Source organism: Idiotropiscis lumnitzeri, chromosome 2, assembly GCF_059441095.1.
Source record: "Idiotropiscis lumnitzeri isolate Australia: NSW breed Sydney's pygmy pipehorse chromosome 2, RoL_Ilum_1.0, whole genome shotgun sequence".
Classification (NCBI taxonomy): Eukaryota; Metazoa; Chordata; class Actinopteri; order Syngnathiformes; family Syngnathidae; genus Idiotropiscis; species Idiotropiscis lumnitzeri.
Window position 1 is genome coordinate 19,129,581 of NC_142392.1, and position 26,390 is coordinate 19,155,970.

The 26,390-nt window shown below is 44.4% G+C and overlaps 2 protein-coding genes and 1 long non-coding RNA gene across 3 annotated transcripts; 1 reads left to right on the plus strand and 2 right to left on the minus strand.

The window, feature by feature from the left end:
• The first annotated feature begins 1,277 nt into the window (after window positions 1-1,277).
• Window positions 1,278-2,730, plus strand: LOC148341884 (uncharacterized). Its single transcript, XR_015842165.1, has 2 exons — window positions 1,278-1,592; window positions 2,417-2,730. It is a non-coding gene; the product is annotated as an uncharacterized LOC148341884 (long non-coding RNA).
• A 1,041-nt stretch (window positions 2,731-3,771) lies between these two features.
• LOC148341885 (uncharacterized) lies at window positions 3,772-12,577 on the minus strand. The gene is made up of 2 exons (XM_088280893.1): window positions 12,369-12,577; window positions 3,772-4,987 (listed from the first exon to the last, which is right to left on the minus strand). Exons 1-2 carry the CDS (start codon window positions 12,490-12,492, stop codon window positions 3,948-3,950), a joined length of 1,164 nt encoding a protein of 387 aa, XP_088137019.1. The 5' UTR covers window positions 12,493-12,577; the 3' UTR covers window positions 3,772-3,947.
• Window positions 12,578-22,156: 9,579 nt separating this feature from the next.
• LOC148341886 (uncharacterized) lies at window positions 22,157-25,908 on the minus strand. Its single transcript, XM_088283998.1, has 2 exons — window positions 25,785-25,908; window positions 22,157-24,047 (listed from the first exon to the last, which is right to left on the minus strand). The coding sequence occupies exons 1-2, from the start codon at window positions 25,906-25,908 to the stop codon at window positions 22,459-22,461; spliced, it is 1,713 nt and encodes a 570-aa protein (XP_088140124.1). The 3' UTR covers window positions 22,157-22,458.
• Between the last annotated feature and the right edge of the window lie 482 nt (window positions 25,909-26,390).

Below are 26,390 nucleotides of genomic sequence, written 5' to 3' on the forward strand. Positions count from 1 at the left end.
GAAGAATGCCAGCGGAGAGACGGAGGGATGGCCCGCTGGAGAAGGCCAGCCTTGGCGTGCCAGTCTTGGGGACCAGACGGGAATAAACTATCCAGACGATGACTAACCTGGGGAGGACCTTCCCTTGGACGTGGACCCGTGCTGTGGGAGGGAGCGAGGATGACTTATTCAACCTACATTACCCTTGACATAAAAAACTCCTATAAAAACTGAAGTTGGGATGAAAGATGGTGCGCATTTTTTGACTGTACTCGCGCGAGTGCAGTTTTCTCGTGAGATTAAGAAAAAGCCGCCCAGATATCTGTCTTTGTACTATTTCCTGAACTCCAGAAATTGAAGAAACGAAATATAGGAACTCTAATCAGTTGTTGAGTCTTTATTTGACCCTTTTCTTCTTGAGTACAAAAAAACTAACACGCATTGGAGTAAGTTTGGCTTTTAAAGGTTGATTTACTAACTACTTCTCATTTCCACGGTGACTCAAGTCCAACATGACCCAAGGGATCTTTGGTAGACGAGTCGGCGTTGCAATGGCGTGGTGAGGGAGGCTGGAAAAGGAGCGCTTCCTGAATTTTCTGGAGGTCCGCACTGTGAGGGCGAAAGCAAAGGCAAGACAAGGGAAGTAGATCTTCAAAATACTTAATAGTGAGGACTGTAGTGTCAGCCGAGGTACCACTTTGAGAGCGGGAATCATCTGGCACCTGCATGATGGTCTGACTGGCTCTTAAACAGTGTTGATTTGAGGATCGCATGCACGTGCGAATGTGTGGCCTCCGGAAAGAGCCACGCCCATCCGGAAATGTGAAGCCCTACAAGACAGACAAGGTGGAGCACAGGAACCAGTCTCCGCCAAAATAAAACACCACAGGTAACCTCCTCAAATCATCTACTTCCTGTTTGCCCAAACAGTGCCTAAATGGTTGCAAAATGTGTGTAGTAATTATTGTGGGGCTATATTTGCAAGATTACATTATTAAAAAAAAATAATATTGTGAGAGAAATTGTCTTAATATTACAATTCTCAAGTTCATTACAGATTAATTGTCATGTTCTGTATTGGTTGCTTTTGGTTTAGTATTTAGTTTCATGTTTTGTCCTTATGATCCTGTGTCTTCTGTCCCGTCAAGTCGATTGTGTCCACCTGTGTTCGTTTACCCAAGCCCTTGTGTTAACCAATCAGGTCCTTCCAACCCTCTGTGTCTATTCCAGGTGCTCCTCGTTGTCTTGTTACTTTGTTAGTATTTAGTTCCCTGGTTGCTTTCATTTCTTGTTGGTCCATTGTCGCTTGTCCCTGTCGCTGTCGTAGTTGTCTGATGTTTATGTTCCTGGTTTCATACCTGTCTCGCAGTCAAGTTTAGTTTTGTCAAATCGTTATGTTTTGTTCGTGCCTGTTGTTTTATACTTTTTGATATTTTATTTTTTCCAAGTTCTAGGTTTGCCTTTTGTTTTTGTTTAATAAATACCCTTTAAGTTTCCCACTCTTCGCTTCCCTGCGTTTGGGTCCTCCTCAACCTCCAGCGCAACATGACAGAACCAACAACGGACCCAGCAGGAAGCACACGCCGACGAGTTCGCCGTCGCCGCTCTAGCTGGTACCCCCCTCAGCCTGCCGACCAACCCCAAACCCTTCACGTGCTTTTTATTCCACGCCTGTTTCTCCCTCTTCGGCTAGTTATGACTCACAGCACCCAGCCATTTCACCTCCCCACATTTTTGTAGATTCTGATTTTGAATACATTTACAACCTTCTAGACTCCCAGTGCGACACAGATTTTGTTAGGCCCAGTCAGTTTCCTACCCCCTATTAGTTTTTGTTACCGTTTTCTTTTGATTCCTTTGAGTCTAGCCCATCAGACCTTTACTTGGGCACACGTTTGGCCATCTATCCCGGACCTCCGCGGGGTGGTCAACGACGGTGCCCAAGTAAAGGAACTGCCACCAGTCATCGGAACACCCGCTTTTCACACCCTGAGGCACATTCTTCACAGCCACTTTGTTCACCTCGTCCACTATCATTTTCTGCACCTTGTCCCGTTCCACCCACATTTTGTAGATCACGTTCATCAGCACCTGTAGTCTCGGTCCCTCGTTCCCCTAAATCCCTATGGCGGCAGACTGATAGGGATGAGGCCCCCAGTGCCGTCTCCTCGGCAGCTGCAGTCTCCCGTTCCGGCTCCTCGACAGCTGCAGTCTCCCGTTCCGGCCCCTCGCCTGCTGCCGCCCCGAGTGCCAGCCCCTTGCCAGTTCCTCAAGCTCCTACTCCGGCGGTGCACGTTCTGTGCCACCCCCCCCTGAGTTGCCCAGGATCATTTATACATTTCAACAAACACAGCAAAGACATCCTACTACTCTCCTATTTGCTATGTGTCATCTGCAACTAACTTTAGCTTTCTCTTATTGGTTGTCTTCCCCGCAGGATGGCGTGTCGGCTCTTCCCATGTGCGCGCCAAGGCAGTTGTTTGTGCTCAACTGCCAATGAGCCACTGGATCTGTTATTCTGCTTTTGCGGTCGACCATTTTACCAATCTCACACAACAGCGCCTTGATGTCCTTGATGTCTGGAACATTCTGCGTCAGCACACCCAGTTCTCAGCAGTGCAGCTCGTCCTGTACAAAACATCTGCCACCTATGCATTTCACACAGCCTGTCCTGACCTTTTATTGTACGTTGAATTAATGCCCAGTCAGTAAATATCTTTATTGCATTAAACTGAATACATTTAACTTGTAGTCAATCGTATAAAATCCTTTATAGTCAAATGTATCAAATCCTTTACTATGCTGGCAGTTTACCAGGAAGGCACAAAACAGATGCACGTCTTGATCCGTTTTCGACAGGAAACCGTTTAGCTCGCATTTAACAGAAGTGTGACCCAAACATGTCTTGTAAGCTGAAACCAGTTCGAACAACTGGAAGCGAGTGGACGGGTGTGATAAAGTCAAAGTGTTCATGTTTTTCCATTCTTCATGAGTTTGCATATTCAAATTGCTTTTGTTCCAGGCCCCAGGTTGGCAGGCGTGTTGACAGATAATAATCCTGCAAATGCAGGTAAAATGATGAGAACGGAGATCATTGTTGCCTTTTCAACGGATCTTGTCAGAATCACGAACTCATAGAAACTACGACACAACGCCACTTTACTGCAGCCTGTTGTGAAGATACAATCACATCGCTGGTACTGTGCTGTTCCTTTACTGCCCTCCGCTGTCGAAACACGCACATGTTTCAAATCAACCTGGAAAATGGATTTCCCTTCACATCAACCATCCCAAATGAACCGAACTGTGACCACATATTTCGTGGGTCACACTTTGCTGTGCTTCAATAAAACGCTGCACAGGAGTGGGAAAGCTTTTCTCTGGACCTTCTCACTGAGAGGTTTGGCGGACCACTCCTCGCAAGTGACAAAGACAATCTTGGCTGGTTGATTCAGTTGTACAGTCAGAGGCTAGTCCGGTTGTTTTGCAGAAACTTCTTTGACAGTTCCCAAATATGAATTTGAAAAACGTATTCAACTTAACTGCCTTTGAGAGAAACTGAGACGATTTGCGTTTCTCTGTCTTGTTCTTTTTATAGTTCAACTTCTAGTTCAGTTTTTCACCTTTTCACACAGCGTAATGAAGGCCAGTTGACCAAGTGGAACAAGTGATTTTATTGATTGTGGAAGGCAACGATTTCATAAGCACCATTTCTTCTCACACCTTTTCCATTAAGTACGATGAAAAAGACAACTGAAAAGCATAATGTTAAAAAATGTTGTTCCAGGCAAAGGCAATTTTATTCATAATGTTTGATGTAAACACCAAAACAAATCATCATCACTCAGACACATTGCTTCTTCTGACACTGATCACATTGGCTTAGTGTCAATAAAAGAGGTTTGCAAAATTAAATTTATATTTTATTCAAAATCACATTTACATCTTACCACAAAGAGTCAGTTCCTTCAGTTTTTTTGTCTTTTTTTTAAGCTTGAACGATCGCTGCAATTCTCACCAGCACAATTGTGTCTCTCAGCATTCTGTTGAGTGGAGAATTTTTTAGCACAAACGCTGCAACTGAATGGCTTTTCTCCACTGTGTGTTCTTGTGTGGATTGTTAAATTTTCCTTTCGAGAGAAACATTTACCACAAACCAAGCAGGAAAAAGGCTTTTCTCCACTGTGTGTTCTTGTGTGGCTTGTTAACTGTGAATTTTGAGAGAAGCTTTTACCACAAACTGAGCAGGAAGAAGGTTTTTCACCACTGTGTGTTCTTGTGTGAATTATTAAATGAGACCTTCGAGAGAAACTCTTGCCACAAACTGAGCAGGAAAAAGGTTTTTCACCACTGTGTGTTCTTGTGTGCCTTGTTAAATGACACTTTACAGAAAAGCTTTTGCCACAAACCGAGCAAGCAAAAGGTTTTTCACCACTGTGTGTTCTGGAGTGATTTACTAAATTAGACTTTTGAGAGAAACTTTTTCCGCAAACTGAGCAGGAAAAAGGTTTTTCACCACTGTGTATTCTTCTATGTGTTGTTAAATCTGGCTTTTGAGAGAAACTCTTGCCACAAACTGAGCAGGAAAAAGTTTTTTCTCCACTGTGTGTTCTTATGTGCCATTTTAAAGAGAATTTTGAAGTTAATGATTTCCCACAGTGAGAACATACCCAACTGTCAGTGTGACATGCCCTTTCACCTTTGGCTTGCCAATCATCAGCATCATCATCAGTATCATCATCATCGTCATGAGCATCTGATAATGTGTCCTCATTATGTGCTTGTGATGGCGCCCAGTGGTCGCCGTCACCTTCTGTTGTCACGTGATGACTTGAACTGCTGCTTGTAGGCTCCGCCCCTCTTTTGTCCTCACTCTCATCCTTGTTTTCAACTTCAGTCTTTATAGGGACAAAGTTCAGTGGTGACTTGTTGATCTCCTCCTCCTCCTTTTTGATGTGAGTCAAGTCTGGCTCCTCTTTCACAGAACGGAGATCGTTTTCACTGACGTCTGTAGGACACAGAAAGACAAATTTGGTTTGGTGAAGTCAAAGCTCATGCGGCGACTTTGTCTTATATTGTTTCTATCGTGCTACCTTGACTTGTGTCAGCTGCACACGGACCAATGCTTGGATGTGGTGAAACTATGCACATGTGCACAAAACTGTGCAGGGCCACCGAAGGTTCATTGACCGAGCCAGTACAAAGTTCATAAATAAGACGAATACGAACTTGATTTTTTAAAAAACGTAATAATTTGTGTTTTACTCACGAACATTGATCAACCTCCATTGATCTTATTGCCGCAGTGTGCAGTTTTTAGAGTCAGGTTGAATCATTCCATAAGGAATTGCTTGAACAAGATATGTCAGAGTGTTTGTCAAAAACGAGACAAGCCTTCATAAATGAATCACCCAGCCAAGATTGTCTTTGTCACTTGCAAGGAGCAGTCCGCCAAAGAGAAAAGCGTTCCCGCTCCTGTGCGGCGTTTTATTGAAGCACAGCAAAGCAATTTGAATATGCAAACTCATAAAGAATGGAAAAACATGAACACTTTGACTTCCGGTTCCGGCGCCGCGCGAGTGGCTGCCTGTTTACAGCAGCGTGGCTCACTATTGAGCCTTTTTCGTGTGTTTTTTCCCTTTATCCTTTTTTATTTTATTTTTACCTCACCTCAGCAATGGACATCCAACTTGCGGTGGTTTTACTGCTGTTGGGGGCTGTTTTTTGCGCGATCGTGTCCGGAGACGAAACTCGGAGCTACGGATCGATCGTGTACACAAGAGATCAGCTGTTAGCACTCCGTGCTAACCCCGCGTGTGCTCCCGGAGCGAGACCCGATATTCCCCGCGAGCTGAGGAGGAAGAGACGGGGATGGCGTGCGGGGGCTAAACGCCAGGCAAGGAGGAGACGATATCACCCCGTCCTCCCGTCCGTTATTATGGGGAATGTTCGATCCCTCCCCAACAAAATGGACGAGCTAACAGCGCTAACCCGGCACGAGAGGATTGTCCGGGAGGCTAGCTTGCTGGTGTTCACGGAGTCGTGGCTAACAGAGCTAACGCCGGACGCCGTCGTGGAATTGGACGGCTTCCAAATACTACGCGCGGACAGGACACTGGAGAGCGGTAAGAGAAAGGGGGGAGGGCTGGCTGTGTTTGTTAATGATAGATGGTGTAACCCTGGGCACATAACTGTTAAGGATCAACTTTGCAGTCGGGACATTGAGCTGATCGCTGTTAGCATGCGTCCGCTCTATTTACCGCGAGAGTTCAGTCATGTGATCGCGGTGGCGGCGTACGTGCCTCCCTCTGCTAACGGTGAGACAGCCTGTGATGTACTGAATGCAGCTGTGAGCAGGCTACAAACACAGCACCCAAATGCCTTGTTCCTTATCTCTGGTGACTTCAATCATGCTTCTCCTTCCTCCTCTCTGCCTTCATTCACACAATATGTAACATGCCAAACCAGAGACAATAAAATATTGGACCTCTTCTATGCCAACACCAAGGAGGCGTACACATCACTGACCCTCCCCTCGCTGGGCACAGATGATCACAACTTGGTTGCTCTCCTGCCTGTGTACAAACCTCTCGTCCGCAGGCAGCCAGCTGTGACAGGCACAGTTCAGAGATGGTCCGGAGAAGCCGAGGAGCCCTTGAAGGACTGTTTCAACACAACTGTGTGGGAGGTATTCAGCGAAGCTCACGGTGAGGACATTAATGGTCTAACAGACACAGTTACAGACTATATTAACTTCTGCATGGAGAACACCATTCCCACCAGGACTGTAAGATGTTTCTCCAACAACAAACCCTGGATCACACAGGACATTAAAGCTCTCCTGAAGGAGAAAAAGAGGGCTTTTGCGTCAGGTGACAAGGACGAGCTGAAGAGAGTGCAGCGTCAGCTGAGAAGGAGGATCCGAGAGGGGAAAAAGTCCTACAGGATGCGGATGGAAGAACAACTGCAGCGGAACAATGCCAGGGATGTCTGGAGGGGCCTGAAGACCATCTCAGGCCACGGACAAGCAGGTCAGACCCAGAAGGGTGGGGGGGGCTTCAGTGGGCAAATGAGTTTAACCTATTTTTCAATAGGTTTGATCAAATGTCTGACCCCGCTCAGGCTTCCCTGATGCAGCCCCCACCCACCCCTCCTGCCACTGCGAACAAGACCCTCTGTCCCCCTCTCTCGCCCCTCTCTCTCTCCACAGGCTCCAGTTCCCAGCCTCATCAGACAACCACCACTTCCTCCTGCTCAGCCTTGTTCCTCACAACATCTCAGGTGAAGAACCAGATGAGGAAGATGAAGGCGAGGAAGGCAGCAGGCCCAGATGGGATCAGCTCCCAGCTCCTCAAATCCTGCGCAGACCAGCTGTGTGGAATCGTCCAGCACATGTTCAACCTGAGCTTGAAGCTGGGCAGAGTCCCCCAGCTGTGGAAAACATCCTGCCTGGTTCCGGTTCCAAAGACACCCCATCCGAAGGAGCTCAACAACTTCAGACCAGTGGCGCTGACGTCTCATCTGATGAAGACCCTGGAGAGACTGGTCCTCGTCCATCTGCGCCCCCTGGTCAGCTCCTCAATGGACCCACTCCAGTTTGCATACCAGCCTGGCATCAGTGTGGATGATGCTATCATCTACCTGCTCCACACTTCATTCTCCCACCTGGAGAAGGCGGGGGGCACGGTGAGGATCATGTTCTTTGATTTCTCAAGTGCTTTCAACACCATCCAGCCCGCCTTATTGGGAGACAAGCTGGAGCAGGCGGGAGTGGCCCACCACCTCATCACATGGATCCACGACTACCTCACAAACCGGCCACAGTACGTGAGGACACAGGGCTGTGTGTCTGACGTGCTCCTCTGCAGCACGGGAGCGCCGCAGGGAACTGTTCTGGCTCCCTTCCTGTTCACCCTCTACACCTCGGACTAGAAATACAATTCCACAACCTGTCACCTGCAGAAGTTCTCTGATGACTCCGCGATTGTCGGCCTCATCACGGACGGTGACGATCGGGAGTACAGAGGGGTTACGCAGGGGTTCGTGGACTGGTGTCAGCAGAACCGCCTCCAAATCAACGCTGGGAAATCCAAAGAGCTGGTGGTGGATTTCCGCAAGCGTCGGCACTCTCCACCTGCACCAGTGAATATCCAGGGAACAGACGTTGAGAGGGTCTCAACTTACAAGTACCTGGGTGTTCATCTGAACAATAAACTGGACTGGAGCGACAACACAGACGCTCTCTATAGGAAGGGTCAGAGCAGACTCTTCCTACTCAGGCGGCTGAGGTCCTTTGGCGTTCGGGGAACACTCCTCAGGAACTTCTATGACTCTGTGGTTTCATCAGTCATCTTCTATGGAGTGGTCTCCTGGGCAGGAGGCATTTCGGGCCGGGACAAAAAGAGACTGGACAAACTAGTGAGGAGGGCCAGCTCTGTCCTGGGCTGCTCCCTGGACTCTGTGGGGGGCAGGAGGATGACGGCAAAACTGTCATCAATGCTGGACAAACCAGCCCACCCACTCAATGACACTCTGAGAACACTTTACAGCTCCTTCAGTGACAGACTTTTACACCCTCGCTGTACCAAAGAGAGATTTCGCCGCTCCTTCCTGCCGACTGCTGTCAGACTTTTTAACAAGAACATTGGGTCAGGCCTACAAACAGGAGGGCATTAGTGCAATTGTGCAGTCCTAGGATGCAATATTAACTACTACTGTACTTTCAGCCAAGGGTGTACTTAAACAACGACCAATGATGTATTTTGTTTACCATTACAGTATTCTTATTACAATACTTCTATCACTGTAGTATTTCTACCACTGCAGGATGTTCACTATTACAGTACTTTTATCATTGCAGTACTTTTACTATTACAGTACTTTTATCATTGCAGTATTTTCTATCATTGCAGTACTTTCCTGTCATTTCAGTACTCTCACCATTACAGTACTTTTATCATTGTAATATCTTTATCATTGCAGTATTTTCAATCATTCAGTAGTTTTTATCATTACAGTGTTTCCCCCTCTGTATAATGGACAGGCATTAGGAGTGTTTCCTTACACTAGATACGTTTATACTGTGTATATTTGCATGCTTTTTATGAATGTCTGCTGCTAATGTTACACATTAACGGCTACATTACGCCGCCGACTCTGTGTGATCTATATCTTTGCTGCTGTAACACTTCAAATTTCCCCATTGTGGGACTAATAAAGGACATCTTTATCTTTATTTACTGAGTTCCTATTAGGGCTGGGCGATAAACCGAAAATTTACCGTTACCGAAATTTATTAGAATGACCGACATCATTTTGCCCATGTCGGTAAATTCGGTGTCTAAAAAAAAAAAAAAAAAAGTCTTTTCTGTCTGCGGCGATGCTCATGCCCCTTTAAGACGGCTCCAGCGCGTGTAGTCACGTGACTCCTCCCTTCTGAACAAGAATGTAAACAAGACGAGTTCGTAGCTGGCGATTCAAATCCTGAAGCGGCTGACACGGCTGCGGACGAAGGAACGTTAGTTGAAATTGTTCCTGTCGCACTTGTCCCGAAAATAAAGTGGACATCTGTCGTTTGGAAATGTTTTGGGTTCCATTAAGACGATGTTTAAGCAAAAAAACATGAACTACAAAGTGCATCGTAAGCACCTGAAACAGCGCGTCCAACCTTTTCTTTTTCACCACCCACAACACAACCATGCTGTTGACTTGGAGCTTGTGCTAAAAGTTCAAAGTGAGGAGCAAGTTTGGACAAGTGACAACAGCCCATAACGGAGGCGACACCATACGAGAGAACGTCTCAGAGGTGGACGCGATAGCCGAGCACATAGCTAAAGATAGAGCTCCTCTTGTTACAATGGAGCGGACAGGATTCAAACGCCTCATGAAAGTAGCCGACAAGAGGTACGAAAATATTTGTTGCAAACAGCACTTCCGACATGGACAACATCGGGACGGGAGCGGAGACATGTCGAGCATTTTGCATCCACATCCGACTTGTGGTCGAGTCGCAACATGGATCCCTGTTTGAGCCCGACTGTGCATTACATAGACGACAAGTGGCGACTGCGCACCGGAGTACTCGAGACGGCACATTTTCCTAATGAAGCACACTTGTTTATTTGGCACTGGCATTCCATTGACATTTTTTTCCATTTTATTTAGCATTTTGTTTACAGGCGACTAGCGCCTTTGCACCTGGCATTATTTAGATTGTTTACACGATACCTTTACACAAATCTAGGCCTTTGCAAATGGAATTACAGCATCTCGGCACAATATATTTACATAAAAAGATTTTGTGAGAGGTACCCTTTTTCTCCTGTTCTTTGTGACATTGTTCAAGTCACGCAAAGCAAGCTAGTTTGAATGTTTATTCAAATGATTTTTGTACTTCTATTTTTCATTGAAAGTAATGCGCACCAGTTGGTCAATAAAAAAAGCAGTTAATATGCATTTCCTGCATTTATTTTGATTTTGGTCCTCAGGGGGAATTTATCGCGCATTTATCGTTATCGAGGTAAAACTGCCTAATTTATCGCGATATTGATTTTAGGTCATATCGCCCAGCCCTAGTTCCTATCATATTTTTTTCATTTATTTATTTTTTCTAAATACTTTTTCTAATGTTCTTTCATAGTGCGGTTACTTTGACACATTTTAATGTCTTAATCATTATAGAGGCCTCTTGTTTAAACAATAATTGAAACTAACACAGGGACATTTTCCATGACCAATCAGCCAGCAGACCCACACGCACAAGCTCTCTTTAACGACCCCAAAAGCCCCGACCGCTTGGACACAGGCGCACAACACCCATTGTGAGTAAAAGCATCTCACCGAAAGTTCAGCCGGCCAGCTGTTGAACGCCTGCGCCCCAGCACCTTGAGACCCTCAATGGAGCAAAATGCAAAAAATGTGGTATATTTTGTTGTTGATGTGTGGGTCTGGCTCAGCTTCCCTCCGGACAAGTCGCCGAGCATGGCAGAATTGGTGATGGAAAAAGATTCTCTGACACAGTCATTTTGGTTAGAAAGAGATTTTATTCTCGTCACATGCTGATGTCAAAAGAAGTCTCCCCAAAAAGAAAAAAGGGAAAGGTGTCCCCTCTCTCCGGCCTTCCCTTCTTATCGGGAATGGCCACACCAGACATGAATATGCAAGGTTTGTATTACGATTGCTGGCATTATTTTAAACACTTACGGGACAGAAGGTCAATTATTTAATTTAGCCGGTTCATATTTACTGAATATGTTAAACATTGATTAAACAAAAAGCATTTATCAAATGAATGTAGAAGTACAGTGCATCGATAAGATTGACTGGGATTGTAGTCATGGTGTTCACTGATGCATTCATATGCTACATTTATACGACTTAGTTAAAATGTAAGACCTCAAAATTGCACACATAGTATTTTCACGACCCACACTCTCATTCAGAACAAACAGATTCAGTCTGCTCAGGTCAAACTGATGACAAACCAGATAGCACTTCATGGACAAATACGACAAAACACATTCTCCACATAGGCCATAGAAGATACAAACATCAAGTTGGGCAGGGGAGGAAGTCACAGGGACACTGTCAAGAACACCAAAAACATAATTTGATCTGTGAAAACATACACCACACAATCTGGACACTGACGAGATTACAGGGGAATGAGAGACGGCGAGACTGCCGCCTGCCTGAGAAGGTCAGCCTTGGACGTGGACTGGGGAGGGAGCAAGGACGACCGATTCAACCTACATGACCCTTGACATAAAAAACCTCCTAGAAAATGTGAGGCTGGGCTGAGATCAGCGCGCCATTTTTCGATTGTACTCGTCTGAGTTCAGTTTCTCGTCAGATTAAGAAAAAGTCGCCAAGATATCTGTCTTTGTACGATTCCCTGAACTCCAGAAATCGAAGAAACTAAAATATCGCAACCCTAATCAGCTGTTGTTGAGTCTTTATTTGGCCCTTTTCTTCTTGAGTACAAAAAACGAACACGCATTGGAGTAAGTTTGGCTTTGAAGATTCATTCACTAAATGTTTCTCATTTTCTCGGTGGCTCAACTCCAACAGTGGACAAACTTAATTTATTTCACACCATTTAAAAACCGGAATATGTAAAATGTTAAAAAATCAGTTCAAATTTTAAACTGGGGAAAAAAACATGGAGTTCACCCCCCACTATTGTTTTTTTCTTTGGCATTTATTTTCTGCAATGATTTCATTTGGCATAAACAAATGTTCAGCAAACTGGCAAATATAAGGCAACATGTAAAAATAAAACGGCAATAACCTTGAACACATTTCCCCAAACAACTTAATGTTGTGATGCATATTTCTAACGATAGAAAGTCGTTCTTTACAAAGCAAATGAGAGTAAAACGTGTACAAACCTGCTTTGTGTGGCACAACACGAAGCTGCTTGTAACCTTCGCCCAGCAGTTGAAGATGTTGCTCGTTCTCTTCTTTTATTCCACAAAGTTCTTCTTTGCACCTGGATGTCGTTCTAGCACACATTTTCAAATGATAATTCCAAAAAATCCGCACTTGGTCTTTGCTTGGCGATAACTCGTGTGCTTCTCTTTGTTCGACGAGATGAAAGAAAGTCCCACTGAAAGGATTTCCTGTTCCTCACGAAAGCGGAAGAACAGGCCACACCCCGCTGTGATTTGATTGGCTGCTGGCTTTGTGGAGCACTGTCACCAACTCACCGACAGATGTCACCATTTGCGATGCAAATCATCGTTATCTTCTAAACATAGAGAAAAACCCAAGATGCACATGAACAAACATATTAGTTCCCAAATATGAACTTGAGAGATGTATTGAATTTTACTTTTGTTGCTGGTTTTATTTATACATCTGACACCATGTTGTTGGTTGGATAGTATTCCAAATGTATTTCTCTATTATTAACAGTTGACATGATGAAGTGAAACTTTATGTCAACATGTTTGCCTTTTTACAGGGTTTTTCGCCAGCGACGTGGTTGCGAATTTTAAATTAAAATACATCACTGTTTTATTCTCTAAATGTTAGAGTCTTAAAAAATGTTTTCAGTGTTTATAACTTAACTAACTTAAATATTTCATTATTCGTTTCAGTATTCATTAAACTACGGTGATTCATTATTTATTTCAAGATTCATTGAACTGTTTTAGTAATAATTTAGTATTCAATGTTTACTCGTTACTGTAGTTACTTTTTCAATATTTGTGTCACTATTTTGTTCAATCTTAATATTAATATTAATAAGGCTTTGGCCTTACAGCAAGCAAACCAACTTGGTGTCAGGCCTCAACCGCAGAGAGAAGAAAAATGGTCGTGGAGGAGGTGCGCCGCCAGGAAGAGGCTGAAAGGTCTGCAAAGGCTGTCTCGCTTGCCAAGCAGGGACAGTGGATGAGGTGGGAAGGCCTGGAGAAAAGAAAGCTTGGCTGGAGGGATCTCTGGGAGATGGAAGCTAGCAACATCAGCTTCATCATCAGAGCTACCAATGACTTGCTCCCATCCCCAAAAAACCTCCACCAGTGGTATGGCGAAGATCCAACCTGTGCCCTCTGCCCAACACCAGCAACTCTCAAACACATCCTGACTGGTTGTAAGACCAGCCTCACACAAGGCCGCTATACCTGGAGGCACAACCAGGTTCTCAAGAGCTTGGCAGCAGTGCTTGAAAGCAAGAGAATTACCATCAACTCCTTGCCCTTAAGAGCCACCACTACCATTACAGCACCAAAATTTGTCAGAGAGGGACAGAAAAAGCCCCACCATCCTTTTCTCAAGACAGAAGTTGGTCAGCTAACCAAAGGCCCGGGATTGGAAGATGCTGGTCGACATAGGTCAGCAACTAATCTTCCCAGCAGAGATTGCAGCCACCACCCTAAGGTCAGACTTAGTGCTGTGGTCCCCTTCACTGAAGGCTGTCTACATTGCAGAGCTGACAGTCCCGTGGGAAAATGCAGTTGAAGAGGCCTATGAGCGTAAGAAGTTGCGCTACACTGAACTGGCGGCGGACGCACAACAACGAGGGTGGAAAGCCAAGGTCTATCCCGTCGAAGTTGGATGCAGAGGGTTTGTGGCCTCATCAACCATCAAGCTGCTGAAAGACCTGGGCATCCATGGACAGGCTCTGCGGCACACAGTCAGATCACTCTCGAAAGCGGCTGAAAGAGGCAGCCAGTGGATCTGGATGAAGAGGAAGGACACCTCATGGGCTCATAGATCAGCAAAATGACCCCCGCACCCCCTCCCCATCCCACCACTAATCTCCGTCATCCCACTTGAGTACCCAGGGCAGAACCATCCACCACAGTTGATTGGGCATGGGGCACAAGCGCGGGCGTGATCAACCCGCCGCTGGCCACCATCGATGAGGGTGTCTAGTGATAAAGGCCGAAACACCCAGTGATTTGATGGAACACTACTGACGATGTGTCCCAAATTGACATCTCTCCCATCCCAACCATGAGACACAAGCCCCATGCCACTCTCAACAGCAAGCCTAACCTCATGCGAATACCATCTATCGGCACAATGGACAGTTTACCATCACGTGCAGTGTTTTATGATTCGATATATATATATATATATATATATATATTTTTATATATATATATATATATATATATATATATATAATTTTTGGGGGACGAAGAAATATATTTCAGAAATACGTGATTAAAGCGTGACATCATCAGAAGGCGCGAGGGCCACCGAAAAACCCTTTTTTATCTCATCTTTTGGCGGATCATATCAAATATAACGAACTAAGTGGTATCAACATTTTAGGCTCAGAGCTGACTATCACTCAGTTAGCAGACACGGGGAGGACATGCAAACTCCACAAAAGATGGCCGAAGCCGGGATCGAACCCGATAAGCTCCGGCCATCTTGTGTGGAGTTTGCATGTCCTCCCCGTGCCTGCGTGGGTTTCCTCCGGGTACTCCGGTTTCCTCCCACATTCGAAAAACATGCATGGCATGCCGATTGAACACTGTAAATTGCCCCTAGGTATGAGTGTGAGCGCGGATGGTTGTTCGTCTCTGTGTGCCCTGCAATTGGCTGGCAACCAGTTCAGGGTGTCCCCCGCCTACTGCCCGAAGATAGCTGGGATAGGCTCCAGCACTACCCCCACCACCCCCACCCCCGCGACCCTAGTGAGGAGAAGCGGTTCAGAAGATGGATGGATATATATATATATATATATATATATATATATATATATCTGTATATATATATATATATATATATATATAGATATATATTTAAAGACTGTACTCCCAGAGTTTCACCAGCATGTCAAGTGCCCGACGAGGGGAGACAACACTCTCGACCATGTGTACTCGAACATCAAGCACGCATACAGAGCCCTCCCACTCGCCCCCCTCGGCCAGTCAGACCACCTGTCCTTGCAGCTCGCACCTGCGTACACCCCTCTCAGGCGCAGATTCAGGCCTACCACAAAGACTGTGAAAACCTGGCGTGACGACGCCATGAGTGAATTACAGGACTGCTTTCATGACACAAACTGGGACCTCTTTGATCATCAGGACCTTGATGTCTACACGCATTGTGTACTGGACTACATCAAGTTCTGCATGGAAACTGTGTCCCAACAAAAGACTATACGGACCTTCCCAAATGCGAAGCCCTGGATGTCCAGCAGGGTTCGCGCTCTCCTCAAGGCCCGGGACGCTGCCTTCAGGTCAGGCGACAAAGCCCAGTACAGGGTGGCCCGTGCTGACCTGAGCAAAGGCATCAAGCTAGCCAAGGCAACCTACAAGGGGAGGCTGGAGGCCCACCTTGCCAGTAACAGACCACGGGAGGTGTGGCAGGGTCTACGGAGCATCACCAACTTCCGTGGCAGCAGCACGACCTCTGTAGACCCGAGTGCATCGCTGGCAGAGGAGCTTAACTGCTTCTTCGCTCGCTTTGACTCGCCCCAACCGTCACACCCCCGCACTTCAAGCTCCAACTCCCCCCCACTCATCGTAGAGGAACACGATGTGAGGCGCGCGCTCCTGGCGGTCAACCCCAGGAAAGCTACTGGACCCGACGGAATACCAGGCAAGGTCCTCAGAGCATGTGCCCACCAACTGTCACATGTTTTCTGCAGGATCTTCAACCGCTCCCTGGCTCAGGCAGTCATCCCCTCCTGCTTGAAAACTTCCACCATTATTCCTGTCCCCAAAAAGTCACCAGCCGTCCACCTGAATGACTACCGTCCTGTTGCTCTCACACCAGTCATTATGAAGTGCTTCGAGAGGCTGGTTCTCCAGCACATCAGGGACTGCCTTCCTCCCACTCTGGACCCCTACCAGTTTGCATACCGGGCTAACAGATCCACTGAGGACGCCATCGACACTGCTCTGCATGTTGTACTGGGCCACCTGGAACAACAGCAGAGCTATGCAAGGATGCTCTTTGTGGACTACAGCTCGGCATTCAACACGATCATCCCAGACATCCTCGTCGCCAAACTGGACACTCTCGGCCTCCCTGCCCTCACACGCATCTGGATTAAGGACTTTCTGACCAACAGACCCCAGACTGTGTTGCTCGGCCCCTACACGTCCTCCACCCTCATGCTGAGCACCGGTTCCCCCCAAGGATGCGTGCTGAGCCCTCTCCTGTACGCCCTCTACACCTACGACTGCAGCCCGGCCCACGGCAACAACACCATCGTCAAGTTTGCTGACGACACGACAGTGGTCAGTCTGATCTCGGAAGGTGACGAGACAGCCTACAGAGAGGAGGTAAAGAGACTGACAACTTGGTGCAAGGACAACAGACTGCACCTTAACTCTGCTAAAACAAAGGAGATTGTCGTCGACTTCAGGAGGAACAAGACGCTGCCACCCCCCCTCTGCATCGAAGGCGTGTGTGTAGAGAGGGTCCACACGTTCAAGTTCCTGGGAGTACAGATCTCCGATGACCTTTCTTGGAGTCACAACACCACAGCAGTGGTAAAGAAGGTCCGCCAACGTCTGCACTTCCTGAGAGTCCTCAGGAAATTCAACCTGGACAGGAAGCTGCTGCTGGCCTTCTACCACTCGTCCATCGAGAGCCTGCTGACGTACTGTGTCTCCACCTGGTACAGCGGCTGCACTGAGGCGGACAGAGTGAGGCTCCAGAGGACGGTCAAAACAGAGCAAAGGATTATTGGCTGCCCTCTCCCCTCACTGTCGGACATCAACACCGCCCGGTGCCTCAGAAGGGCTCTCAACATCGTCAAAGACAATACCCACCCAAACTCACACCTGTTCGACCTGTTGCCCTCTGGCAGGCGCTACAGATGCATCAAATCAAGGACCAATAGACTGAGAAACAGTTTCTTTCCGAGAGCCATCTCCATACTGAACTCTCACACACACACGAGACCACCCTAACCTCGCAAAACAGCATTGTGATGTGTTTCTATATGCCCTATTCAGTACTGAATTCCATTGCACTGTCTTATTTATTTATCTAATTTATATATTGTCTGTATTATTGTTGTATTGCACTGGAGAGGGGAGCCCTCTAATCTCGTTGCACACTTGAGTACAATGACAATAAAGGGATTTCTATTCTTTCTATTCTATTCTATATATATATATACATATATATATATATATATAAGTGGTGTCAGAAAAACGTGTTTAATCCAACACCCCTCTTTAACGGCGTCAATATTTTTAACGAGCGATTACGACCCATCTTGGCCTAATAAACAAAGTAGTCCTATGACGTAGCACTGACGCTTGCGAGACGGGAAAAAAAACATCAAGCACGCGAAATTTAGGACACGCCTGCATGGGCTTGCTGTGGGGATTTTTCGCCGGTTTATAGAACTAAAAGCATCATGGCGATTGGTAAAAATGACGCAAATTCAATTCTGAACGGCAATTTTTTTTTTAACTTACCTCATGGTGTCATTGATAAGAGCAAAGTCATTTATGTGTATTGCCATCGTGAACTGAACTCCTATCGCAGCACGTCCAGTTTAAAATACCATTTGATTGCCAAGTACACCGCTGATGCCAATTCTCCAGCCCCTTGTCAAACCCAGGCATCCATGGATAATTTGCAACTGAAACCGATGGATGGATCAACTAAATTGAGACTCACCAAAGCCATAGCGAAGTCGGTGGCCACTGCGTGTAAGCATCGTGGAGGACGAAGGTCTGTCTGAAATACTTCGCATTGCGTCTATCGATATCTTCATTGTAACCCTCATTCAAGATTTGCAGGAAGCGGGGAAGGCGGAAGCGGTCGCGCTCGCGCTCATCGTCAGGAGAACGTGATGATGTGACCTCATTATGTGCTTGTGACCCCCAGTGGTCTTCATCACCTTCTGTTGTCACGTGATGACTTGAACTGCTGCTTGCAGGCTCCGCCCCTCTGTTGTCCTCACTCTCACCCTTGTTTTCATCTTCAGTCTTTATAGGGACACAATTCAGTGGTGACTTGTTGATCTCCTCCTCCTCCTTTTTTATGTGAGTCAAGTCTGGCTCCTCTTTCACAGAACAGAGATAGTAGGATAGTAGGACACAAAAAGACAAAACACACATTTGGTTTGGTCAAGTCAAACCTCAGGCGGTGACTTAATTGTTTCTACACTGCTACCTTGACTTGTGCCTGCCTCACATAGAGCAATGCGTGCCACCCGGATTTGGACCGGTCCATGGGGTAGGGGGGAATTTCACCAAATTAAACCTCCCTTTCATAGCAGCACGGCAGTGATAATCGAGCATTTAAATACATAAACACCCAAAAAAGGCCAAAAAATGGACAAAGCTGCATAAGGGTGATTTTTTTTTTTTTTTTTTTTTACATATGCTTTAGGAATGTTTATATTTGAGAACGGTGTTTTTTTTGTGTCCACTGTGTGAAGGTTCATTTGTTCTGACATACCTTATGATTCTAGGATCTGGTTTTTAGGAGATGTTGATATGATTCATGTGGATTGTCACAAATGTAATTTGTTAGCCAGCACTGCTGGGAAAAAAATAGTACTCGTCAATTGGAAGTGTGAGAAGTCACCATCACAGAGTCACAGGTTGAATGAACTTTCTTCTTATTGTACGGCAGAAAATATTTTGTTTGGAGTTCGGAGGAAGCCCACAATCTTTGGAAAAATCTGGGGAAATTTCCTTTACATTATGCCAACGTTGTCTCCTACCGGGTAGCATTTCTGTACTTGACAGGGGTTGTTCAAATATTTTTGGTTTAGCGGTAATGTAGCATAATATTTATTTATTTATATTTTTCATCTTGACCCTTAGTTGGATTTTTATACTTGCAAAAAAGATGTTTGATTGGTTTGTGTGTATGCTGTTTTGATGTTAATAAAAGCTAAATAAAAAAAAGGCATTTTCCTCTAACAAATCGATGTGTTGATGCATATAGTTAACAATAGAAAGTTGTTCTTTACAAGCAACCAAACCTTGACCCAGAGAGTCTCAACAACTATAGGCCGGTTTCAAATCTTCCGTTTATTGCAAAAATTCTTGAAAAGGTCGTAGCGCAACAACTTAATGAATATATGACTGCTAATAATCAATTTGAACCTTTCCAATCGGGTTTTAGAGCCGACCACTCTACTGAGACGGCCCTTGCTAAAGTTACTAATGATCTTCTCATAGCTATGGACGCCGACACCTCATCAATATTACTCTTACTCGATCTTAGTGCCGCATTTGATACCGTTGATCATAACATATTATTAAAACGCCTTGAAACGTGTGTTGGTATTTCAGGTTCAGCGCTTTCTTGGTTTAATTCGTATCTGTCGGAGAGGACGCACCGTGTAATTCATGGCAATGCGACTTCGGATCTTTGTAAGATCACATGTGGAGTTCCGCAGGGATCGGTACTTGGACCTCTATTGTTTAGCATCTACATGCTACCGCTTGGTGATATTATACGGAAATATAACATTAGTTTTCATTGTTATGCTGATGATACGCAATTATCCATGCCGTTGGATATAACAAATCCACGTGATTGTGATAAATTAGAGGAATGTCTTGCCGAAATTAAACAATGGATGTCTTTCAATTTTTTGCGTCTTAACTCAGATAAAACCGAGATGCTCATCATTGGACCAGCGCGTCATCTGTACTTTTTCAAAGACACCACTCTGAGTATCGATAAATATAATATTGCCCAAAAGGATTCAACAAAAAATCTCGGTGTTATATTTGACGCAACTATGTCTTTTCAAATGCACATTAAAAATATTACTCGAACTGCGTTTTTTCATCTGCGTAACATTGCTAAAATTCGCCCAATTCTATCAACGTGTGACGCGGAAATCTTAATCCATGCGTTTGTTACGTCTCGCCTCGACTATTGTAACGCTTTGCTCTCGGGTCTCCCCATGTCGAGTATTAAAAGTCTGCAGTTAGTTCAAAATGCAGCAGCTAGACTCTTAACTAAGACGAGAAAGTTTGATCATATTACCCCGATATGAGCCAATTTGCATTGGCTTCCGGTCCACTTGAGATGTGATTTTAAAGTTCTGCTACTTGCTTTTAAAATATTGCACGGCTTAGCACCTTCCTATCTCGTTGACCTCGTGGTACCATATGTTCCGTCCCGAAACCTTCGCTCACAAAATGCTGGTCTTTTAGTGATCCCGCGAGCCAAAAAGAAGTCCGCAGGTTCTCGAGCGTTCTCTATTCGGGCACCAATGCTTTGGAATGCACTACCCTCAGATATTAGAGGCGCCACCTCAGTAGAAATGTTCAAAACACTATTAAAGACGCATTTATACTCTTGTGCATTTAGCTGAAATATTTGTTGGCCTGTTTACTGCCGCTTTTATTTTCTTTTGTTTTCTTTTCTGCCCCCTTTTCCCCCGGCTGGGGGATTAGGTGACGGTGACCCACTAGGAAGTTTAAGGCATTGACCAACTGGGCATGCACCTGTTCCAGTGATGTCGTCTTCTTGCAGCGCGACATTTGATCAATTTATTTATATACTTTAGCATCTAATTTAATTATTTGTTGGCCTGTTTACTGCCGCTTCTTCTCTTTTCTGCCCCCTCCTTCCCCTGCTTGGGAATTAGGTGATGGGGACATGCTTTGAAGATTACGGCACTGACGAACCGGGAAGGGACCTGCTCTGCCGAAGTCGTCTTCATGCAGCGCCTCTTCTGATTTCCTTATATTTCAGAACTTTGTTGAACTACTTGTTGGCCTGTTTACTGCTTCTGTTCTTTGTTTTTTTTTCTGTTCCCAATTCCCGGGCTTGGGAATTAGGTGATGGTGATTCACTTGGAAGTGGCTGTTCTGAATTTACACCAACTGACCGGTACAAGATCGAAGGCTCATCCTCGGATATGCTGCCATGGAGATTACGGCCCTGGATGAGGACCCACTCCACTGAAGTCATCTTCCTGCAGCACTTCTTTTGATTGACTCTCAGATTATTTCATCTAACATTGTATAGCATCATTTTATGTGTCAAATGTTGCCCAGTTGGCATCCATTGCAGCCTGGAAGGGGGATTCCCCCATCTGTGGTCCCTTCTCTAGGTTTCTCACTTTTCCCCTACTGAGGTTTTTGGAGTTTTTCCTTGCCCTCCTGGGGGTTAATATCAGTGGATGTCGATTGTGGTTATGTAAAGCCCTTTGAGACTGTCTCTGATTAAGGGCTATACAAATAAAATTGACTTGACGTGACGCATATGCATTCCCATCACGCTAGTCTTTGGGATTTCCCTCCAAAAGTCCCCCAGAGGGAGAGCAGATGCGTCTCCCCGTTGATACGACCAGTCTACTAGTGACCACCTTAAAATACTCTCATACCCTGGAAGGTCACTGACCTGGCGAGAGAATTGCCACCACCATAAACAATGCTCAGGCCTATTTTCTATCTCTTTTATTCAGAAAGTGAAATATTAAATGTATGTGAGGGGATATTTGAAGACTTTGAGTTTTGTTCAATGGACCATACCTATACGACCCAGCCAAACACACCGAGAAAACCAGCGCTGACTCCAGTCGCCATCATGTTGCCAACTCCTGACATACCAAAACCTTTGAGAGAAACTGAGCCGATTTGCGTTTCTCTTTCTGGTTCTTTTCATAGTTCAACTTCTAGTTTAGTTTTTCACCTTTTCACACTGCGTAATGAAGGCCAGTTGAGCAAGTGGAACAAGTGATTTTATTGATGACTGTGGAAGGTACCGATTTCATAAGCAGTTTCTTCTCACACCTTTTCCATTAAGTACGATTAAAAAGACAACTGAAAAGCATAACGTTAACAAATGTTATTCCAGGCAAAAGCAATTAATTTTATTTACATGTTTGAAGTAAACACACAAAAAAAAAAATCATCACTCAGACACAATGGTTCTTCTGGCAATGATCACATTGGCTTAGTGTCAATAAAAGAGCTATGCAAAACTAAATTTATCATATTTCATTCAAAATCACATTTACATCTTACCACAAAGAGTCAGTTCCTTCAGTTTTTTGTTTTCTTTTTTTAAGCTTCAAGGATCGCTGCTATTCTCACCAGCACAATCGTGTCTCTTAGCACTCCGTTTAGTGGAGAATTTTTTAGCACAAACGCTGCAACTGAATGGCTTGTCTCCACTGTGCGTTCTTGTGTGGATTCCTAAATTTGACTTTACAGAGAAGCTTTTGCCACAAACTGAGCAGGAAAAGGGTTTTTCACCACTGTGTGTTCTTGTGTGTCTTGTTAAAGTTGACTTATTCAGGAAGCTTTGGCCACAAACTGAGCAGGGAAAAGGTTTTTCACCACTGTGTGTTCTTGTGTGTTCTGTTAAATATGTCTTTCTTGAGAAGCATTTTCCACAAAATGAGCAGGAAAAAGGTTTTTCACCACTGTGTGTTGTTGTGTGTTTTGTTAAACTTATCTTATGAGAGAAACTCTTGCCACAAACTGAGCAGGAAAAAGGTTTTTCTCCAGTGTGTGTTCTTGTGTGCCTTGTTAATTGTGCCTTTTGAGAGAAGCTTTTGCCACAAACTGAGCAGGAAAAAGGTTTTTCACCACTGTGTGTTCTTCTATGTTTTGTTAAAGTTGACTTATCAAAGAAGCTTCTGCCACAAACGGAGCAGGAAAAGGGTTTTTCTCCAGTGTGTATTCTTCTATGTTTAGTTAAATCTTGCTTTTGAGAGAAACTCTTGCCACAAACTGAGCAGGAAAAAGGTTTTTCACCACTGTGTGTTCTTGTGTGTCTTGTTAAAGTTGACTTATACAGGAAGCTTTGGCCACAAACTGAGCAGGAAAAAGTTTTTTCACCACTGTATGTTCTTGTGTGTTCTGTTAAATATGTCTTTCTTGAGAAGCATTTTCCACAAACTGAGCAGGAAAAAGGTTTTTCACCACTGTGTGTTGTTGTGTGTTTTGTTAAACTTATCTTATGAGAGAAACTCTTGCCACAAACTAAGCAGGAAAAATGTTTTTCTCCAGTGTGTGTTCTTGTGTGCCTTGTTAATTGTGCCTTTTGAGAGAAGCTTTTGCCACAAACTGAGCAGGAAAAAGGTTTTTCTCCAGTGTGTGTTCTTGTGTGCCTTACTAAAGACTTTGGAGAGAAGCATTTACTGCAAACTGAGCAAGAAAAAAGTTTTTCTCCACTGTGTGTTCTTGTGTGGTTTGTTAAATGCGACTTTTGAGAGAAACTCTTGCCACAAACTGAGCAGGAAAAGGGTTTTTCTCCAGTGTGTGTTTTTGTGTGCCCTTTTAAAGACAACTTTGAAGTTAATGAGTCTGTGTGACATGCCCTTTCACCTTTGGCTTGCCCATCATCATCATCATCATTTTCATCATCATCATAAGTATCATCATCGTGATGAGCATCTGATAATGTGTCCTCATTATGTACTTGTGATGGTCCCCATTGGTCTTCATCACCTTCTGTTGTCACGTGACTACTTGAGATGCTGCTTGGAGGCTCCGCCCCTCTGTTGTCCTCACTCTCATCCTTGTTTTCATCTTCAGTCTTGATTGGGACACCGTTCACTGGTGACTTGTTGATCTCCTCCTCCTCCTCCTCCTTTTTGATGTGAGTCAAGTCTGGCTCCTCTTTCACAGAACAGAGATTGTATTCACTGACGTCTGTCGGACACAAAAAGACAAACACACATTTGGTTTGGTCAAGTCAAAGCTCATGCGGTGACTTTGTCTTATATTGTTTCTACTGTGCTACCTTGACTTGTGCCTGCCGCATTAATGTTGTGATGCATGCAATGCGTGCGACCCCAACTTGGACCGGACTATGGGGGCATTTTACAAAATTACGTCCGACGATGTAAACCTCCTTTTAGCAGCACAACAGTGATAAACGAGCATTTAAAAAGGAAGCACGTTGCGGCTGATGCCCTATTTCATTCCTGACATAGTCACAGACGTTTCTGGAAGCGAGCTGAAGTTAGCACACACAGGCTATTGTGTGCGTCTGATGGAACACCTGTTGTGGGACCCTAACATATTGATGCAGACCACTGGGGGCCATCGCAACATAATGTCATTGATAAAATAGGAATCCTTCAAGTGAAATATGTTTACAAGTATTTCATTTTGCATTTAGAGATAGTTTCATCGTGGGTACTTTTTGCTTCCATTATAATCTGGATCCGTAAAAGAATTAAAGGGGCCCTGGAATCAGAGTGGCTATTTATTGCATGATTTACGTTTGTTTGTTTTTTTTTTTTTACCCAAAATGACATTTATCCTGCTAGTACATTCCGACATTCCCCTTTTTCCTTTTTTTAAATAAAATTTCTGTTTCGCAATCAAATTTAAAACAAAATTATGTTTGAAGAGACAAAATCCCTTCACATAAGCATTAAGCAACAACACTTTCACTCTGACTTTCATGTTGACATATTTGAATAATGACTGTTTATATTAAAGTTATCCAATACATATTCAAATTAGACTAAGATACACCATAATATTTTAAGAGTTCACTAAATTATTTTGGAACTGCAATGATGCTTAACTGCCAAAGGGTGTCAGGAATGAGTAACAAAGTAACACAACACCTCCCACTGTTCCGTCATCGTTGTCTTTTGCATAAATTATCAAGAACTATTAGTTGCAGTCGAGATGCAAACCACCTGGGCCACAGGAACTTTATTACCAGGAACTAAATGTTCCTGGACTTGTTGGTGGAAAAGGGGGTTGTGACGTTCTCCCTTTTTAAGCCCATAGTAAGCCAAAGATGCAGATGCATTCCTTGCAGCATGCGCTTGTTCACTGATGAGATCCGTGCAACCCTGGATGGATGCATTAAATGTATTTTAAATGTTTGGATGAAGTGAAACTATGCACACGTGCAAAAAACAGTGCAGAGCCACCCGAGGTTCATTGACTCTCATTCGACGAAGCCAGTACAAAGTTAATAAATAAATAAGACCAATACGTACTTGATTTTTTTTTTAAAAACGTAATATTTATTTAATTTATCCACTAAAATTGATCAACCGCCATTGATGTTTTCGCCGCAGTGTGCACATTTTTTAGAGTCGGGCAGAATTCCTTCCGTAAGGAATTGCTTGAACAAGATATCAAAACCAGAAAATGTAAAATGTTAAACGAGTTCAAATTTTATCCTGGGAAAAACATGGAGTTCACCCCTCACTATTGGTTATTCTTTGGCATATATTTTCTGCACTGATTACATTTGACATAAAAAATTGCTCAGCAGACCTGCAAGTAAAAGGCAATATTTAAAAATAAAACGGCAATAACCTTGAACGATTTCCCCAAACAACTTAATGTTGTGATGCATATTTCTAATGAAAGAAAGTCGTTCGAAACAAAGCAAATGAGAGTAAGACGTGTACAAACCTGCTTTGAGTGGCACAACACGAGGCTGTTTGCAAACTTCGTCCAGCAGTTGATGATGTTGCTCGTTCTCTTCTTTTATTCCACAAAGTTCCTCTTTGTACTTGGGTGTCGTTATTTCACACATTTTCAAATGATAATTCCAAAAAATCCGCACTCGATCTCTGCTTGGCGATGAGTCATGTGCCTCTTTTCGTTAGCGGCTAGCTAGCTAACAAGCTAAGCTAACTACGCCGAAAAGCATCAACGCGCGAAGATGAGGTTATCGGGACACAAAGACTTAATGAATTATGTCGTAGTCCTTTAGAGTAGCACTGGACATCCTTTGAGAAAATTACAGTCAGTTCCACACTAAATCAGAAGAATTTAGCGGTGGGTGTTTTTGTTCCGGTGTGGACGGGTCGGTGGATGTGGTCGAGGTCCTTCGGAAGCTGCGCGCTTGCTAATGACGTCATGCTTTAGCACGTATTTTTCAAATATATTTCTTTGCCTCTGTGTTTGTTTTAACACCTGGCTGTTCTCTTTTAATATATATTCTATGTAATATTTTAATTCGGTTGATAAAAAAATGTAACAAAATAATTAAAATAACGCCACAAAAGCGAGTCA